Raw genomic sequence first — 19,385 nt, 5'->3', positions numbered from 1 at the left:
AAAATTGGGATAATGTAAGTTTTATTTTATGCATATGCAAATTTTTATTTTTATTATTTTATGTAGATATTAGTCATTATATTTGTCATATATTATTATTATTATTATAAATTTGGATTTATTTTGAATTTTAAAAATGGTAGGAAGTGAGGTGGGGGTTAGACTTTAATGAATTATTTATCGGAGGTTTCTAAAATAAAATTATAAAATAAAATTTCATTAAAATAGGAGATGTCACAAATCTAATTAGGCTACAACCACAAAGATTCAAACTCTTAAAACCATAATTTAAAAAGAAAAATAAAAAAATATTTAACTGCTAGAGTTAAGTTATTGAGATGAATCATGTTTCATTATAAGTTTGGAAGGTTTACATATTGAACCATCTTACCGTCCTTTGAGAATGAAAAATTCAAACTTTTGTCCTCCGACAATAGGCAAATCTTTACCGTATGAGAATCTTGTATGTTTTAGCTTGTTTTAGCTGTTTTATTACAAGAATAATCTATGATGTCGTTTTATTTTGAACTTTGAATTGTTTTATCATAAGTCTAATCTAAGAATGGAAAATTTTATCTTCATTTAGTAAAAAAAAAAAAAAAAAAATTAAAATTGATATTTTAACGTAGGATAATTTAAGAATAAAAAAAGAAAATTTTGAAGTTTTTTTAATGGTTTCAACTTATAACGAAGTTGATTGATTAAGGGAACAAAATAATTGATTTTGAGTTGATTTGATGCCATGGGTAGAAGATGCTAAATGATAATTATAATGTCCAAATTCAAATACTTAGCAAATGGTTGAAGACACACAAATTAATGTCATTGCTTTTCAAAGGATGGATGTGACATTAAATTTCTTCAATATATATATATATAATTTAGTCATTGAATTTCGGTTAAATTCACTTTTTAAAAGGTTATTATCTTGTTTGTGTTAAATTTTTATTTTTTTATTTAGACAATTTAAATATATTTTTAAAATTCAAGACTAAAAATTCAAATACTTGAGTGAAGAAATGTTTGTTTTTCTTAAATAATAATAATTAAGTTTAAAATTATACTTTATAAAAAATTTAGATGTATAACAAAACCGGAATCATTTGAATTGATTATTAGAAGTAAGTGGAAAAAAGAAATTAAAATCACAGGTCAATTCCAATAAGCTACTTACCGAGGATATTAAAGACCTACGAGATAGACAATATAGTAAAAGTTAGGTAGTTGTCTTGTAAAATTATTGAAGTATATAAAAATGATCATAAATCGTGGAGATTTAAATCTTTTGGTCCCTCTGATCCAAAAAGTTTATTAAAAGAATCTAAAGTCTCTAAATTTCAATTTTGTACCTAAACCCTTAAAAAAGTTATCATGAATGTATATGTGTAAATGATTTACCCAAACTTTTAATTTTGAGGCGAGTGAATAAACACAAAGGTCCGACCAGATGACATCTAAAGAGAGAAAAAAAACAAATGGGGACAGAGTGGGGATATGTGTGAAAACACTTTAAGGAAGAGGCGCCAAAACACATGAAAAGAAAGGCTGTTCTTCTCATTAGCTTCACTTGCTATATAAAGAACTTCTAACTGTAAAACAGTGCCATTTCTCTGCTATACATACAACGACAACCACTACATTTATTACCATATCCATAACCTTCTTCTTCTTCTTCTTCTTCTTCTTCTTCTTCTCCTTCTCGTTTCTCTCTCAACTGTGTTTTTTTTTCTTGTTCTTCTTCCTCCTTCGATGTATCTTCCCATATCAGAGCCATCCCCTTCTGAATCCTCAACAATCATCTCTGCTTCAGAGTCTTCTCCACCATGTCCAAAAGAGGATCAAGCAACAGACCAAATTAACCCAAATTCTCAACTGGGTTTCGACCTCAGCCTCTGTAACAATGATTCCGATCATGGGTCCAACCCGGAACTCAATCTAATCGACTGTTTCGATGCCAATTTGGCTGCAGAGCCAACTGATACAGAAACAGAGCCGAGGGTTTTCTCTTGCAACTATTGCCAGAGGAAGTTTTACAGTTCTCAGGCTCTTGGGGGGCACCAAAATGCTCACAAGCGTGAGAGAACTTTGGCGAAGAGGACTCACCGGGTTGGGTCGGGTTCGAATTTTGGGTTCGCTCATCGGTATTCGAATTTGCCTTCTCTTCATCTTCATGGATCGTTTAGTAGGTCGCTTGGAATTCAGGCTCATTCCATGGTTCATAAGCCTTCTTCTTTTCATGTTTCTGGAATTGGGTCGTCGGGAATTTATGGTCACAGTGGGTGGTCACGGCAGCCGCTTGATCAACAACCGGCGATTGGGAGGCTACCGCAGGGGAGTTCCCACATCGGAAGTCTTAGATGCATTACGTCAAACACAGGAGCTGCAAGGTTTGACGGTGTGAAAAAATTCTCTACGACGGAAACGCCGCCGCCGCTCGAAGGGTTCTGGTGGGATAGCAGCGGCAGTAGCAGCGGCGGTGGTGGCGGTTTCAGTCATTTGAAGATGAAGCCTAAACAACATGAGTTATTGAAGCTTGACTTGTCTCTTAAGCTCTAATCAGAAAGGGAACTTTCTTCAAATTTCTTTTTTTTTTTCAAAATTTTCAATTAGATGGTTTGTTCTAAGATGGGAATTGATTTAGATCCTTATTTGTTTTCTTTTTTTCCTTTCCCTTTCTGCTTCCAATACTTGAGAAGATTCTCTGTAAATAATCCATTTTGGCAACAGAAGAAGAACAAAAAAGTAGACCTCTTGAACGGGCAATTCTCAAAAGAAAATTCTAAGAAAACCATTGTTTCTGTTCAAATTACTTTGGAATTTGAGAAAGTAATTCCCTTCTCTCTCTTTCCCTCTTTTTCTCTCTCTAAAAAAGGTAGTGATAGATAGCGATGCAGCAAGTTCCCACTAGTACAAGTTGCTAAACTTGAATTATAGGTGTTGGAGGAAATTTCTCATTCATGCTTTTATGGACATTATAATTAAGATGGATTCCACACGCATACACTATGAGAAATGTGGGCAATGAAAAAGTTTCAATTTTGAAAGCTTAACCATCTCTTTAAGTTCTCTTTCATCATTCGATTGAAGAGGAGAACGAAACACCTTTCCCTAGCAGTCACGTTCTAAAACCTTGAAGGAAAGTCCGAAAGAGAAATTCCAAATAGGATAATATCTACTAGCTCTAGGCTTGAATCGTTACTAATGGTATTAAAGCCAGACACTAGACTATGTTCCAACGAGGAGGCTGAGTCCCGAAGGGGATGAACACGAGGCGGTGTGCCAGCAAAAACATTGGGCCCCGAAGGGAGAGGATTGGGGGGTCCCACATCGATTAGGGAAAGGAACGAGGGCCAGCGAGGACGCTGGGCCCCGAAGGAGATTGGATTATGAGATCCCACATCGGTTGGAGGAAGAGAATGAAACACCATTTATAAGGTTGTTGAAATCTCTCTCTATCATACACATTTTAAAACCTTGAAGGGAACCCCGAAAGAAAAAGCCTAAAAAGACAATATCTGCTAGCGGTGGGCTTGGATTGTTACACGCACGTTAAGTTACGAACTAGTTTGAGAATAACTAAATTGGTTTGTTCTATTTGATGAGCTTCTCTACATGTTACGATTTAGTTTTAAGAATACGATTTAGTTTTGAGAATAATTGTATAGATCAAATAATTGCATAGTACAATATAGCAAAACAACAAAATGCCTATCAAATAGAACCTTAAAAATAAGATTAAAAAAAATTCACACACAAACATAGAGTTGGTGTCATAATTCAAGATCCAACATAACATTATAATTTAGGCTTCTTGTCAATCAAACATGTTTGTGAGGGAGAGAGGATTTCAATATGAAATTCAAAGAGTAAATAGTGGTGTGCTGTGTGGTCCATGAAATGAGCACAAATTTGGATGCTTGTAGTTTTCATTTAATGAGACATGAATATATACGCAGATAGATTAGAAAGAATGGGTGTGATGACAACCTTGTTGACCCAATTGCAGTTGAAAGTAATAGACCATCACATTAGAACACCAAAAAGAGGTAGGTATAGATAGAGCATACCTTGTGAAAAAGTAATGGAAGCCACATAATGGTCCTCCCCCTCCCTCCTCACCTATTCCATCACCATCATCATTTTTCACACATTATTAAATTGTGGGTAAATCTTCATTGTCTTGATTTCTGACCTACAGGATCTCCTAATAAGGCCAAACCAGTGGTGGGGTTCAGTTCATATCCCAAAACAAATCATGTTCACCTTAATCATATATCTAAACTCTGATCATTAGTCATAATAAAGGAACTAATTTCTCTCCTAGTATCAATATCAAGATGTAAAAGTAACAGAAATCTGGGTATTAACACACTTAATGACAATTAAATCTCTTACTTGTTTATCATACCATACAAACCTTCCTGAAAATGACTGAGCAAGCTTTGGGTGTTGGCCATTTGTTGCTTTGTTACTTCATCAGTTGGGGTGTCCATTCTTTGCAACATTGAAGAATCATAGCCTTTGATTTTGCATCTCAACTAAAGCAATGAGTAATTTATCAGAGGTTGAGTAATGAATCAAGTTTCATCAAATCAAGTACTGTGCTTAAAATTTACTGAAACAAAGAACAATTATTTTCTTCAGATACACAGCAAAAGTAGACAGAGAATGGACTAAAAAAGAATTGTGGGTTTATGATCACATAGCATCAGGTGAAGTTTAATCCAATTAGTGTCTTCCTCTAAGGATAACTGGTCATCACTAAAGAAGGTTTAATCCAAAAACAAACCTTTTCTCAAGTATTCTACCTATAAAATAAGTTAATGCTTTAATGTGTCAGAGGGTCAAATCCAAAAACAAGCCACCTGTTTGGTCCAACAAATTGTTTGAATATCATAAATTTACTGTACAAAGTTGAATTCAAGCTAAAACTACAGTAAGAAGACCTGAAACAAGGTGGGGTTGGATTTGTTATGACCTTCGGGCTGCAACACAGAATGACGAGCAGGAAGACAATCACTGACAATGACTTCATGAATTCAGTACTAACAAGTAGTTGATATATGGGGAGAGGAGAGAGAAAATATGCACATGTAAGTAATCTTGGAACAGTTATTATCACTTTATTATGTTCAAAATTCTGAAAAATGCATGACACAAACAGACACAAACAGGAATGGATCATAAACAAAATGGGCATCAATCCTTTACCTATTAACCATTACTTTGTTAATGATAGAGGCTACTGGCTCGAGCAATATAATTATTAAACATAACCTGGAACCATTGGATTCTTGCTTTTCTCTAGCTTCATCAAAGGGGAAAAGTACTATGCGTAGGATATTGCAGCAATAGAGACATTTCCTTCATCTCTTGGCATCTAGAGAAGACCCTCCACCGTGGTTTTCATGCTTAGCATCTTTTCGTGATGTGCACTCATTTGCACGCCCTTTGGGGAAAACAGGGGCCGCTACTCTTTTCTCTCCACTAAGATGAATATTCATGGACTTGCTCGACTCTGGCGCATTCCCCATGTTGCTTGGATTAGTATTTTCCCCATGTTTGGTTTTATCCACTTCTTGACCCTTTTCAGAGTTCTTTTTTATTCTATCACTCCCTGATTGTTGTCTGGATTCAATAGCAATTTCCTTTATAGTCTCCTCGAGTTTATCAAGTCTTATTTTAACCTCCTGAAGTTCCAGAATCTTTTCATGAATTCCTTCTTTTTCAGCTCCACGTCCTGATATGGTGGCTTTGGTTAAGTAAACCATTGAATAACTGAAAATCACAGAAAAACATTGTTAAGTGACAAAATCAAAGAACCAAAAGGAAAACTCAAGTATCCAAATTCCCTTGGGTTTGAACATTGTTATCTATTATGCCTAGTCTTTAAACTGTGAACTTTTGACTTCCAAACTCCCACATTCTCATATTTATTTACTAGGTGTAGCAAAATGCTGTTCAGAGATGAATTCATTTTCCAACACCAAGTCACTCTTGAAATCACTGGGTACAATAACTTTTGTTTTTTAGACAATTACTAGCTCTCATAATTCATAATTTAACAGAGTCTCAAAAAGTTAAAACTTCTACATTACTAAGTTTATGATGCCAAACATGAACATATATACTGCTAACCTTGATTAAGAGACAAAATGATGATGCGGTCATTTCATCTCTTACACTGATATCTAATAAAATAATTACTAATCATGAAAACTTATGGTTTAAAGATTGTCTCAAAGCTATATTTGAAAACTATAGTCTATCTTTAAAAATGAATTTAAACATTCTGAATCGGAAAACTTATTTGGTAAGATAGCTTTTCAAATGGTTAAAAAAACCGAAAATAGAACCAAGTTTTACTAATTTCATGATAATCTTAGATTACAGAGAAGATAAACCAGAAGATGAAAGACAGAGAAAAGGAAGAAAATAATGTTAAATTATGAAATGATGGAAATCAATCCTGAGCATGAAAGGAAGATGTTATGGCAAGAAGAGAAAATCATCAGAGAGATATATGAATTTTGAACACACTTTAATTCTAAATGCACAAATCATCAGTATCTTATACTGATATGTCATTGACTTACAAACAAAAAATACGATGCATTGCTATTGAATATCAATCTCTCTACTCATGGAAACATAAACACAAACATATAACACGACCAACTTAATTCAATCCCATTTTACAGATGTGAACACAACAACTTGATAAGATGCGCCAAAGAACTTGAAGAACCATAAGCCACTGGAAGTGTAGAACTGATCAAACAGCCAAGGAAGAGGAAGATAGAGAAGAGAAATGGATACCCAAATTTCTTTTCCTTGGGAGGTTCAGTGAAGAGGTCATGAAGTTCAAGTTATTCAGCTGCTTGCAAGCCTCGTTGTAGCTTCTCAGATCCGATTCAACCTTGCTGTCGCCATTAATCCTACAATTGTTGCTGTTCTTGTGGTCGGAATGTGGAATTTCAAGCAAAATGATCGGTTTGAAAATCGACTCCAACTGGCTCTGGCGCGAATCATTGGCCCTTGGACGAGATGGCGCGTAGGGAAACTGTGGAATGAATATATACGTCACCGACTCTGATGAGATCGACGAGTCTTCATTTGCCAGGCCCATTGAGGTACAAATATTTGGGCCTGAGGCCCAAATATTGTTTATTTATATATTTTTATAGTTAATTTTAAAAAATAAATCAACTAGGTTTTTTTTTTCCCTAGAAAAAATAAAATTAAATGGATTATGTTAAAAAAATTAAATTTAAGTCGGTGAATTCCCTCTTAGAACACTATTGATGGTACCCACTAGAATGAGAAGATTCTCATTTCCCAATCCCACTTTAAAGAACACTACAAGACTTTGTTAAGAATCAAGCAAAATTATGATTACTCATTAATTGTTTTTGGTAAACTGACCAGTTTTTTTTTTTTTTTTGTTTATGTTTCCAATGATCATTTTCTATTGGTTCGAAGATATTTAGCAATGGAGTTTAGTGGATTCAGTGAGTGAGTGGAACTGAGATCGAAATGTTGTGCAGAAGAATTTCCAGTAATGGCGATTCAGGGTCGGCGCCAGTGTACCTCAATGTGTACGATTTGACGCCCATTAATGGCTACGCATATTGGCTCGGCCTCGGTGTTTTTCATTCTGGTGTTCAAGGTCTGTTCTAATTTAACCTTCTTTTCTCGCTCTAACGCTTCGATTTCTCTGCTGTGTTAGATCTGCATTCTGATTTCTGATGCTGAATTTTGGTTTGGTGGTTTTGAATCCACTTTTGATGAGTTCTGTTTCTGCTTGGTTGCTGAGAAAATGGGGGGAAATTGATTGAACTTCGAGGGTTTTTGCTTTCTGTGTTTCTGTTTGTGTGATTTTATTCTTGTAGATTTTTTCCCGATGTTTTCTGGACCTCCCATTTTGATGGATTTTGTTTGGATGGTGAGAAAATGTTGGAAAATTGAACGAACTTCGAGGTTAATACTCTTCTGCTGCATTTCTTCTTTGTTTTTGCGGCATAATTTGGTCCTGCTGTTTTATGTATTTCCATTTTTCTGGATTGTGTTTGGTTGCTGAGAAAATGAAGGAAAGTTGAATGAACTTTTAGTGCAATAGTTTATAGTTCTTGAACTACAATTTACTCTTGGACAATCTTTCATGATGTTTTCTGAGTAAGAAAATGACTGAAAATCAAATGAACTTGGAGATTTTTTTTTACTTCTAGTACACTTGTTCATTGTTCTTGAACTAAAATTGAATGAACTTCGAGGGTTTTTTTAGAACTTTTAGTGCATTAGTTCATTGTTCTTGAACCATAATTTACTCTTGGACAATCATTTTTGGTTTTAGTACAATAATTTGTTGTTCTAGAGGTTTAATCTAGTGTTCTTCTGGATCTTGACCTCCATTGTTGACCTAAAACTGAGAAATCTGTGGGATTTCTGATGCAGTTCATGGAGTTGAATATGCATTTGGGGCTCATGAGTATCCAAGTACAGGGATATTTGAAGGGGAGCCGAAGCAATGTGATGGATTCAAGTTCAGGAAATCAATTTTGATTGGGAAAACGGATTTGAATCAAGCAGAAGTGAGGTCATTAATGGAGGAACTTAGTAAAGATTATAGAGGAAATGCTTATAATTTAATCACCAAGAACTGCAACCATTTTTGCAACCATGTTTGCATCAAACTCACTGGAAATCCCATTCCAAGTTGGATCAATCGCCTTGCTAGAATTGGTATGATTCAACTTCAGCTCCTGTTTTGATCCAAATTTACCTTTCCTTTCCTACTTTTTGTGTTTGTGAAGATTTTTCTGAATCATTTTGTGTTTTTGAGGATTTTTCTGAAATGGGGTTTGAATGCAGGGTGGATTTGCAGCTGTGTTTTGCCAGCAACCTTCAACTCCACGAAAGTTGGACAGAACAGAGTGCAGAACAAGAGAAGTGAAGAAAAACAAGAAGGAGAAGAAGAGAAGAAGAAGGAATCGCCATTAACAGCTGAAATTGCAGCTTCTAAGTCTTCTTCTTCTTCTTCTTCTTCATCTTCTCCAACCATTCTCCGCAGAGGTAGAAGCAGAACCAGACGCCCTCGTCCCCTAAGTTCACCATTGATTCCCACATCAAATTCTTGAAGCTTTTTTTCAGTGATTATGTAAATTTTTGTATTATTTGGCAAAGTGGGTTGTTTGTTTGTGTCTGAATTGTTTTCCCCCATTTTCTTGGATTTTCTTGAGCTGCCATTAAATTTACAGGCTGGGTTTTGAATTCCCAGGTGAGATAGTGAGTTGGAATCCAAATTTCGATGATATTTCTTCGTCCCATTTTAGTAGCTTCATGTATCACTCCTTCCCCTTCACCTTTCTCATGGTATAGAGTATTCAAAATTCTATTGAATTGAGATACATGTATCGAAAAATATCGGTGGGAGAGAAGGCCCTTCTCACCTAAAGCTCAATTTCCTTACTCTCGTGTTTGAATACAAGGTAATATTTTTGTACAATATGCTTTTTGGAAAGGGGCTAAAATCATGTAAAATAACCCTTAAAATTAGCCTTGGAATTGGGAAGAGATGTAAGAAAGGTGGGGAAATAAGGAGCAAATTTGCAAAAAAAGAGAAAGTTGTGGCCATTGTTTGCAATAGAGCTCCACCTTTGTGACAATGGTGCTTCTACTTTTGCTCTTTTTTCAATGCTTTGAGGGTCAAAAAGTTTGAGAATTTGGCCATTTTTTGACATTAATGCAACCCCTCCATTCACTTTCAAACTATAAACATCTACTCCATCCATGTCATAAGCGTTTTGCTTTAAATATTTTGTCTTTTAATTTGGTATTTGAATACATACACACATACATGCACACTTCTTAGACATATATTAAGTATTAGAAGATTGCAAATATATTAAGTATCGAGTGGACATCTTTAATATTAGAAGATTGCAAATATAACAAATCAACCTGAAAAAATAACGACAATAATCAAATAAAATCACTTCACAAAACTCTGAAGGTAAACCCCATAAGAATTATAATTCAGCAAAACTTTATTATCTTTATTCATTTTAAAAAGAAAATCAATCAATTTAGATTTTTTTAGAAAAATAATATAGGTTTTTTTTTTCCTGTTGGTCTAAATAAGTGTTAAAAAAGGCAATAAAAATATTCCAACACTTATCCTGTTAGAAAATGTTCAGCTTGAGCTGCTCTTACAAGTAAAAGTAAAATAGTCAAGTCAATTGGATGCCTAAGATGATGAAGAATGGATACCAAAAAAAAAGGGTGGGACGTGGGAGGAAACTTTAGCAGAATCATCCATGAATGTTTGAAATTATAATTTTAGCATAAGAATGGGAATCATCCTCGATTTCAAAGAAGTTAGAACAGTGAAAGAAGGAATAATAAGTGAAAATTCTGCTGCTATGCAATGTGTAATCCAACCAAGCGAGCCTGCAGAAAAAAAGAACAAGTTCAATAAATGTGGTCAGCTCGAAACGACGACGTACATTGAGTATGAAGTGCGTAAGAGAATAGGATACTTGCCTTCAACGACTGTGGGAGTATACAATGTATGATGAAGACGTTCCGTTTTTTAACTTTGTTTTGCTTGTAACCATTCAACAAAATTGTCGAGGATCAACGGCCAAGCAAGTTCCGAATCGTAATTGCTCAGGTCCGGAAAACTTATCTGCACAATGATCATCATGATTCATGGGTCAACTTGAATTGAGGATATCAATAAAGAACAAATCAATTGGGGGTGGATAGATAAGTTATTCTCACGAGATAACTGCCGGCCTGACCCAACTACATATTGATTGTGCTAAGATAATGCATATTAACATTAAATTCCAAGTAGGTGGCCACCATATGATTTGAACACATTCCTTCTATGTTTATTATCACATGGCTCTAATCGAACAGGATGAGTCGATCCCCTCCTAGATTGCCCAATTAGCAATTTAATAGTTTTCTGTATTTTTAGGTTCATATGGCAAGCAAAATATAAATATTATAGTTCTTAGATTAGTAGTATAATTATAGTTTTGTAAATATGTTATTTGTGTTGTCCTTTACTGTCTTTTCTCCTATCTCGGTTAAGCTTGTACATTTAGATATATATAGTATATATAGATATATAAATTTAAATACCAATCTCATTGAATAAAAGGGATAGGATCATTGGATTGACAATGACTCTCTTCTTATATTCAGAGCATGTTTCTAGTAGGTGCACCGTGATTATTCTCACAAAATAACTACCTAACCCTCCTACATTTGGTTGTCAAGAAAACTCATAGGATATTAAATCTTAAGCAGGTGGTCATCATGACTTAAAACTATTCTCTCTAAACTCTTTATTGATTTCATGGCTCTTATTGAACCCATGGTCCATGGTGATTACTGGGTGGGAAGATGGAAAGCAAATATAATGAATTGTGTTAATGTGCTTTGAGGGGAAAGGGAGAGATAAAATACCTCATTGCAGAACCGAAAGAATCCCATCCATTGATCCATATTAATAACCTTATAGTCACTTTGTATCTGCATACATAATACGAGTAAATAAGAAATAAATTTTATTCTGCCTAGATGAGGGGCAAGACAACAAACAGGGGATTAAACAACCAATAACCCTAAAAAAAAAAAAAAAAAAAAAAAATCAAAGCAAGAAATTTTTGTTACTCTACAATATATCTTTGAAGGTTACCTATGTGCTAAAGTTCTCCTTGTGAGAAGCAGATTAACATAAAAACGAATTGCCTAGAAAGCTATGGCTTAAGCTAACAGAAGAAATATGGTAAAGTCAATTTTATCGACACGGGGCAGCGTGCTCCACTATGTATGCTAAAGAGAGGCCAAAACTCAAGAATGTAACTCTCTCAGACTAAGGGCTACTATTAAATATGTAGAAGTACTTTGAGGCAGAGGTGGAGTCGACTGCAGTGGCAAATAAACCATGCCCATGGATAAATGTGGCAATTTCAATGACACAAACGTAGTGCAGCACTCACCTTCAAGTATTCAACAAATGAATTGACTTGAGCATGAAACTGAGACCCTAAAACAAGATTCAGCAGCTCGCATATACTCTCTATGTCAATACTCTTTTGCTTCTCCTCTAAGAAAAAAAAAAAAAAAAAAATTAATGGATTAAAGAAAACGTAAATATCAATTTATATAGAGTAGAAGAAAATGAACCGATCTTCAAAATAAAAAAATACACCTAAAATAATTTGTTTACCTGTTAAACAATACCGAAATGCATATGAATAGAAGTCCACAAAATTTGATGGCCTCCTTACCTTCTCAAAATGTGAGGTATTGATCATTAAGAACTTTATGTGCAAAAATTCAGCAATCCACCAACTATATGTACTTGTTTATTTTTTAACTTTTAACAAGACAAGAATGTACCTCTTTCTCGAGATCTGGTAGTGCCTTCTTTAGTTTACTAACAGTGTCAGCCTTCAGGGATTTGAGGCCTCTACGCCATTCCTCCTATAGAATAAGCAATAGGTTAAGGTTCCATAAAATGAATTTACTAAGGAGGGGGCACGAGGGACTAATTAGGATATATAATAAGATGGAACATGGGCATGTTGAAAGAAAAGGAAGAGAACAATAACACAAGAGGAAAATAAGATATATAAACAATCAACAAAACCTTCCAAATAATTTGAAGCTATAAATATAAATGAAATTTTTTTCCATAGAACTGAAGGACACAGTTGTTGTTCAAGTTAGGTCATAAACTAAAGAATTTTCCTTACAAGCTGGTGCTCAACACACAAAATATACACTTCACAGATTACCGTACTAATTAGTAAATGAATAGAAAGGATTCAATGATGATGATGCATTTTGCAGAAAATAAAGGGGAACTATACGAGAAAGAAGATCTGCTGTATAACTTATATAATATTCGGAGGCCCACTAGAGAGTAAACATTCTTACCAGGTTAAAGTATCCCTGTTTTTCAGCTTTCATTTTCCTGGTATGTGCAATCCATTAGTTTCTAGGCAATGGGATGATAGACACAAAAATATTGAGTTATCGTATCAATCTAACTACAACTTACCAAGCAAGCATCAAGATCCTTACATCAGTGTGATCCACTTCCATGTCTGAACAAAGAGTTTCAATTCCTTCTGGACTGTTAAAGAAACAGTCAGTACTACATACCATATGGATCTTATCTATACATGTATTCAGAAGTCTCCATAAAGATAAGGAAAACAACCTCCTTGATCATTACAAGAACATGGATGGGAAGTTTTGATGAAGAAGGATAGTATTATTATACAAGAGTAAGCGTGAGATATCAACCACAAAAGGAAAATTTTTCATTATTTGAATGTTGATGGGAATTTAAAAAGTATAATACTGAATAAAAATAATATATATTTGTACCACGCAAACCTAACTACCAATGCTGAAAATTGAGATATTTCCATGGGCCAAAATTTGACTTACTCGATCAAACCAGAAGAGGCATTGGCATATGAGTAAAATAGGATATTGATCCGTTCCAACTCTTTTGTGCTTGCTTTACTTGAGGCTGAATAAATTGAGAATCTTAAGTTTATGAGAATTGAATTAAAAGATTGTTGTGAATAACAAACGATCATAAATCATGTAGTTTATACCAGCAAGAATGAAAGGAGGGACTTCTATACACAACATAAACACAACACGACGATCATAAATCATGTCCCACTGAACCTTCACTCTATTTCAAGACTAACTAAAATCTTAATATAGTTCTACACGCAGTATCAAAAAGACACAAATCTCCTTAAAAAGAACCATCAAGACAGTAATTAATCATGCTCGTAGCACGCGATTAACCACAACACGACCATCGATTTCCATGGCGATAATCACAGGTAGAAGAATTCGAATTCTGGAAAAGAAAAGAAAAAATCAAATACCGGAACGAAAGAGATCCACGGCGGAAGAATTAACGGAAGTTGAATTTGGTTGACCGGTCTTCCTTGTAGTACGCCGCATCTTCTTCTTCCGCAATTCGATTGCAATGGAGGAGATACTAAGAGAAAGCAAAGAAGAAATTGATTTTTATCGCACCAAATCGGAGAATAGAGGAAATATAAAAGCAAGAACAAAACTTCAGCTTTCCTTTTCTTTTATTTTCCTTTTCTTTTATTTTCCTTTTTATGACGATATTTTATTTCATTCCTAATCCTATTCTTAACTTTCCTTCCTAAAATAATAATAAATAAATAAATAAAATATATGAAATTACGTAAAGAATTATAATAAAATTAGTTTAAAAGTGTATATATGTAATTATTTTATTAGCGATAATATAATTATATATTAAAAAAAAGGGAGGAAAAATGGTTCAATCGTGTTCTTCTTCTACTTGACTCCTCATTTCCAATTCAACTGAGAACCGCGTCGGAGCAGCTTGCTTTGGACGCTGAACAAAATCTTCAATTCCATCGCCACTGAAGGTAAATCGAAATCCCTCTCTTTTGTTTAATGCTGTTGAGCTAGAAGATCGATATCTGCATTTGCGAATCTCAACCCTAATAAATCCTTCGAGGTAAGGAACTTTCGATTCTGCGTCGTGTGTTGTAGAGTTTTGAGTTCGGCTTGATTTGAAAACCAGTTTGACGCCGAGTGATTCTGTTTCCAGCCTTAGCTTTATTCCGATGGCCAATCAATTAGCTGAAAAAGCTTGCGATCTTCCTTCACTTCCTCATCTCGAACATCTAATCCAGTAATAATTATCCATCATGGATGCTTTGCACTCCCTGATATCTTAGCTTTAGTTAGCCACTTGAAATCGTCTCTTCCATGAATTCCAACTCTACCACTTCATGTCATTGCTCATTTGGCTCTCTCGGAAATCTCCAAAGCCATATGGCAAAGGAAGTCATTCATACTTACAATTTGAAGTTCTTTTTAATAATCTTCTTTTGGGATAGTGAACTATTGTTGACTATCTTGATATGACAAGGATTTTACCTAATTGTTGCTCTCATAGAAGGTGGTTATTTTCTGAATTTTAAGGGATCATCTGCTACCAATAACCCTAATTTGCTGTATCTTGATTAATGGTTCTTTAAATCTTTCTATTTATTAAACTGCACTCTCTTTCAGGTGCATCACACTTTTGTAACTGCATGGTGCTTTTAATATCTGGGACGAGGATAGCTGTGAGATCTCACGTCGGTTGGGAAGGAGAACGAAACATTATTTATAAGGGTATGGAAACCTCTCACTAACATCAGCATTTTAAAATCCTTGAATGAAAGCCCGAAAGGGAAAGTCCAAAGAGGACAATATCGGCTAACAATGAGTTTGGACGGTTACAATAGCAAGCAAACAAACAAAGGCTGAAGGTTCCTTCCAATGCTTATTAGATTTTTAACTTCATAATCCTCAAGTCTTCTTAAGATTTATAAAATAGCTTGGAGAGTTGCATGGGAACTATGTTTACATTCTGTACATAAAACTTGTTTGGTGGAATGATGCTCCAAAGTAAGTTACCCATAAGTTTTTTTGCTCAATTTAATTTTTAAATAGATTACCTTCATTGCCAGTTAGCTTTATGACCAGAGATCAATATGTGTTTTATGACAAGATTAAGTTGAGCTAAAAACTGACGAAAAACTCTCTTTTGAAGTTTGGCAAATGTTGGAGGTAGCAAGTATTGAGATATGAGGTAGCAAGTATAGGGGTGGGCTCTTGAATTTCTTCATTACTTGTGTTCTTTTCCTTTGTTCCATTACAATCCATCTCTTTCCATTTGGTTCCCATCACACATTACTAGTCTTTGATTGAAAAGCTTTCCGACTCCATCTCTTTCCATTTGGTTCCCATCACACGTTACTAGTCTTTGATTGAAAAGATTTCCGACTCTTAGGTAATAAGCTTGACTTAGCAAACAAAGTTATTGACTTGGAGCAATTGTAGGATAATTGCTAGTAGTTATTAACTCGAATAAGTTTAGGAAAATTGTTAGTTTTTTGTTTAGGAGAATTGTGAGTAGTTGCTAACGGATGAAAAAAGTTTAGGAAATTTGTTAGTCCTTTCTCAACTATAAATACTCATAAGATGCAATGCTCTATACACAACAACAAAGAGAGTTGAAAAACATAGTACTTAGGTTCTTTGTTCCAAGAAACTCTCTCCTCAAGTTGTTTTTTATGCTTCATTTATTTGTTTCCGCCTATTTCTATTTTGGGCCATATCTAACACAGACAGTGGGCCATATCCATAGACAAGACCCTAGTTGAGCAAGTGATACTAACGGACTTGGTGTGACATGTTTGTTTTGTTTTGTTATAGGTATGATATGGTACCCCTACAGATTGAAATCTCTTGCTAGCGAACTGTGGGAATCCTTCTCTTCCCAATATTTTTCTTTTTAAATTAAGGTTTAAAGAACAGAGGGGTGGGATTTATATAGGTATGCTACGATTGGAGTAAAGGGGCAGAAAATCACAACCCTGCAACAGCCAAGACCTTCATTTACTTGCACCTACAGCAGGCACTTGGTTGGAGTGCATAATTTTGATGATTTCTGTACTTGTTTAGAATGTTCTTGCAGGCTTAGAATTTCCCCCCTTCGAATGTATCCTATTCTCTGATGTCAAATTACTACTAGGTTTGACGAGGCAGCACAAATTTTGAATATATTTTTACTTCAGTTCCTAGTGCCAAGTTTCTGCCAAGTTTCTTTGTATGATGGGAAATTTACACCACACTTATTATTAATATTGTATTCCCATTAGTTACATTTTGTTGATATTGACGTTTGAGGGGTGTATATGGTTGAGTTGGATTAGGTTTGAGAAATTTTTTTGTACCAACTCAAAAGGAAGTTACTTTTGAGTTGGTTAGATTGTAACTCAACCCAATCTTTTATTTTCAGGTTCGTTCAAGTTGTAAAAAAAAATTTTAAAAGTTTTATTTATTCATAATTCATAATTATTCGATACAATTTTATATAAAAAAAATATATTGAAAGTTCATACACAAACACAAAAAGATATCAAAAACTTGAGACAATCGAATATATTTGGGTTTAGAAAAATTAACCCAACTCAAATCCAATTTTTATAAGTCGGTTGAGTTGGATTGGGTCAGTTCGAGTTGTCCCGTTCATTGTACACCCCACCACGAACAGCAAAAAGAAGAAGAAAAAAAAGACAAAAAAAAGTTTGGTATAAATTTGGACTATTCTCAGGTCTCTCCCATTTCCATCACTCTCTCTCTCTCTCTCTCTCTCACTCTTACAGTCTTTCTCTCTCTAAAATGGCAAGACCTCAACAGCGCTATCGAGGAGTCCGGCAAAGGCATTGGGGCTCTTGGGTCTCCGAGATTCGTCACCCTTTACTGTAACTCTTCTAATATCACTTCTCCTCTACTTTTGTTCCATAAATTTTAAACCAATTAATGAACTAAATTGTTACTTTATTATTTTTAAATATCAAAATACGTCTCTTTAATAAATTATGATATGATATAAAAAATTGAATTTTTTTTCTTTTTGTCTCTCCTTCAGGAAGACAAGGATATGGCTGGGAACTTTCGAAACGGCGGAAGACGCAGCCAGAGCATACGACGAAGCTGCCAGAATCATGTGTTGCCCTAACAATCTCCCAACCAATCGCAACGCGCCACTTCACTCTTTGTCCGCGCCGCCGCCGTCGAACCTTCTAACCCCCACATTGATCGAGAAGTTGCAGAAATGTCGAACGGCTTCTTTCCAAATGGTCAAAAAGCAATTCCCCAACAAAACCCACTTCTCCGACCGGAAATCCGCTCACCCAAGTCGCCCTCAGCCCACCAATCTCGACGACGCCTATGGTTCTTCCGGCGTTCACTTTCCGGAGACGGACGCCAAGTGGGTCGCCGGCGAGGAGGCTCAGGAGATCGCCCGGCTTGAAGATGATCACGTAGAGCAAATGATTCAAGAATTACTTGATCTTGGGTCATTTGAGTTTTGCCCTAATAATAATAATCATCTTAACGATATTGAGTCTACAAATAATTAAAATATATTACTTAATAAATAAATTTATTGCACTTTTCCCTTTTTATATTTAATTTTTAGAACTTGTTTTTAAGTAAATTATTCAGTAAAAAAAAACATCACATATATATAAATTATTATAATATTAATTATTTGATCTCTACACTAGATTGTAGTATACAAAAAAATTAAAATTTTAAAGTCCATTGTGGCACATTGTTCAATGTCTGACTTTGATATTATTCATTTTGGCTCGTTACATATCGTCGTCAGTCTCACATTTTTTAAAGACTTTTGTTGATTAGAGTTTTTCACATCTTTATAAAGAATGTTTGTTCTCCTCTATTAAAAATTTTACATCCATATATTAGATCCTTCTTTTGTTTTTGTTTTTGTTTTCTGAGCAGAAAATTATTAATTGATTAAAAAAAGTCAAAAGAATTGTTTGTTTGACAAAGTACATGATGTAGCTACAACCTTGGATCATGTGAAGGAATGAAATAAATAAAGAAAACTATGAAAAGAGGTTGAAGATAATAGAGAAAGGGAGGAATAAAAAATAAAGATAAAAGAAGAAAAAAAACAAAAATAATAAAAAAAATATATATATATATATATAATAATAATATTTTAAAGAATATTAATAAATAAAAGAGAATAATCTCAAAATTAATTTATTTTTATGGCACTTGAGGACAGCCTACATAAAAACAAGTGGAAATAATATATAGATAGAATGAGTATGTGGGTCAAAAGTGATTTTAAAAATAGAAGAAACAAAAATAAATAAAATAAAATGGCAGGAGATAATAAAGCTGTCAAGTTCCTTATCAAGGTGAGAACAAAAAAAAAATAAATAAATAAAGAAAAAATAAAGTAGGCGAGAAAAACAAAATGAAAGTGTTTTAAAAGATAAATTATAATCATTATAGTTTTTCCCGAACCACATTCACATTTCTATTATTTTTAATCTATTTTACATTTTTTTTTAAATTAATATTTATTTTCATTTATTAAAAGTTTAGGTCTATAATTTTATAAATAACTATTTTAAAAAGAGAATTAAAAGTAAATATTTGGTTTAAAAAATAAAAAGTAGAGTATAATGATTATGGAATCGGATCTTTAATTATTAGCGCCTACAACCCTTTGTTATTTATTTATTTGGGTTAATCTTCTAGATTAAATGGTAATAATTTTAATTTATTAATTATTTTTTCGTAAATTAAAGTTGTGCATGGAATGGAATCCATCAATTAGCAACAAATTCCAACGTAATAAATCCTTCCCTTTCTCTTTTTGATTCATAATTGGCTTCCATTTTTATATTCATTTCATTAATTGTATATGCTTTTTTTTTTTTTTTTTTTTTTAA

General features: G+C 34.1%; 4 protein-coding genes and 1 long non-coding RNA gene across 5 annotated transcripts; 4 read left to right on the top strand and 1 right to left on the bottom strand.

Annotated features, from left to right (window-relative positions):
• The first annotated feature begins 1,461 nt into the window (after nucleotides 1-1,461).
• On the top strand, nucleotides 1,462-3,044 carry LOC111492578 (zinc finger protein 3-like). The gene has a single exon (XM_023141921.1). It carries the CDS (start codon nucleotides 1,750-1,752, stop codon nucleotides 2,554-2,556), a length of 807 nt encoding a protein of 268 aa, XP_022997689.1. The 5' UTR covers nucleotides 1,462-1,749; the 3' UTR covers nucleotides 2,557-3,044.
• Nucleotides 3,045-7,319: 4,275 nt separating this feature from the next.
• Nucleotides 7,320-9,331, top strand: LOC111492581 (deSI-like protein At4g17486). Its single transcript, XM_023141927.1, has 3 exons — nucleotides 7,320-7,669; nucleotides 8,455-8,742; nucleotides 8,872-9,331. Exons 1-3 carry the CDS (start codon nucleotides 7,537-7,539, stop codon nucleotides 9,135-9,137), a joined length of 687 nt encoding a protein of 228 aa, XP_022997695.1. The 5' UTR covers nucleotides 7,320-7,536; the 3' UTR covers nucleotides 9,138-9,331.
• Nucleotides 9,332-10,215: 884 nt separating this feature from the next.
• On the bottom strand, nucleotides 10,216-14,144 carry LOC111492580 (DCN1-like protein 4). Its single transcript, XM_023141926.1, has 10 exons — nucleotides 13,935-14,144; nucleotides 13,477-13,561; nucleotides 13,082-13,156; nucleotides 12,958-12,994; nucleotides 12,418-12,501; nucleotides 12,245-12,305; nucleotides 12,015-12,121; nucleotides 11,479-11,544; nucleotides 10,543-10,687; nucleotides 10,216-10,449 (listed from the first exon to the last, which is right to left on the bottom strand). The coding sequence occupies exons 1-9, from the start codon at nucleotides 14,011-14,013 to the stop codon at nucleotides 10,592-10,594; spliced, it is 690 nt and encodes a 229-aa protein (XP_022997694.1). The 5' UTR covers nucleotides 14,014-14,144; the 3' UTR covers nucleotides 10,216-10,449; nucleotides 10,543-10,591.
• A 190-nt stretch (nucleotides 14,145-14,334) lies between these two features.
• Nucleotides 14,335-16,688, top strand: LOC111493185. The gene is made up of 3 exons (XR_002719972.1): nucleotides 14,335-14,477; nucleotides 15,130-15,234; nucleotides 16,321-16,688. It is a non-coding gene; the product is annotated as an uncharacterized LOC111493185 (long non-coding RNA).
• A 480-nt stretch (nucleotides 16,689-17,168) lies between these two features.
• LOC111492899 (ethylene-responsive transcription factor ERF003-like) lies at nucleotides 17,169-18,049 on the top strand. The gene is made up of 2 exons (XM_023142406.1): nucleotides 17,169-17,372; nucleotides 17,540-18,049. The coding sequence occupies exons 1-2, from the start codon at nucleotides 17,290-17,292 to the stop codon at nucleotides 18,030-18,032; spliced, it is 576 nt and encodes a 191-aa protein (XP_022998174.1). The 5' UTR covers nucleotides 17,169-17,289; the 3' UTR covers nucleotides 18,033-18,049.
• Nucleotides 18,050-19,385: the final 1,336 nt, after the last annotated feature.

The sequence above is a fragment of the Cucurbita maxima genome, unplaced genomic scaffold (genome assembly GCF_002738345.1).
Source record: "Cucurbita maxima cultivar Rimu unplaced genomic scaffold, Cmax_1.0 Cma_Scf00018, whole genome shotgun sequence".
Taxonomy (NCBI): domain Eukaryota; kingdom Viridiplantae; phylum Streptophyta; class Magnoliopsida; order Cucurbitales; family Cucurbitaceae; genus Cucurbita; species Cucurbita maxima.
Note: the sequence above shows the minus strand (reverse complement) of the source record. Positions and strands in the feature narration are given on the sequence as shown.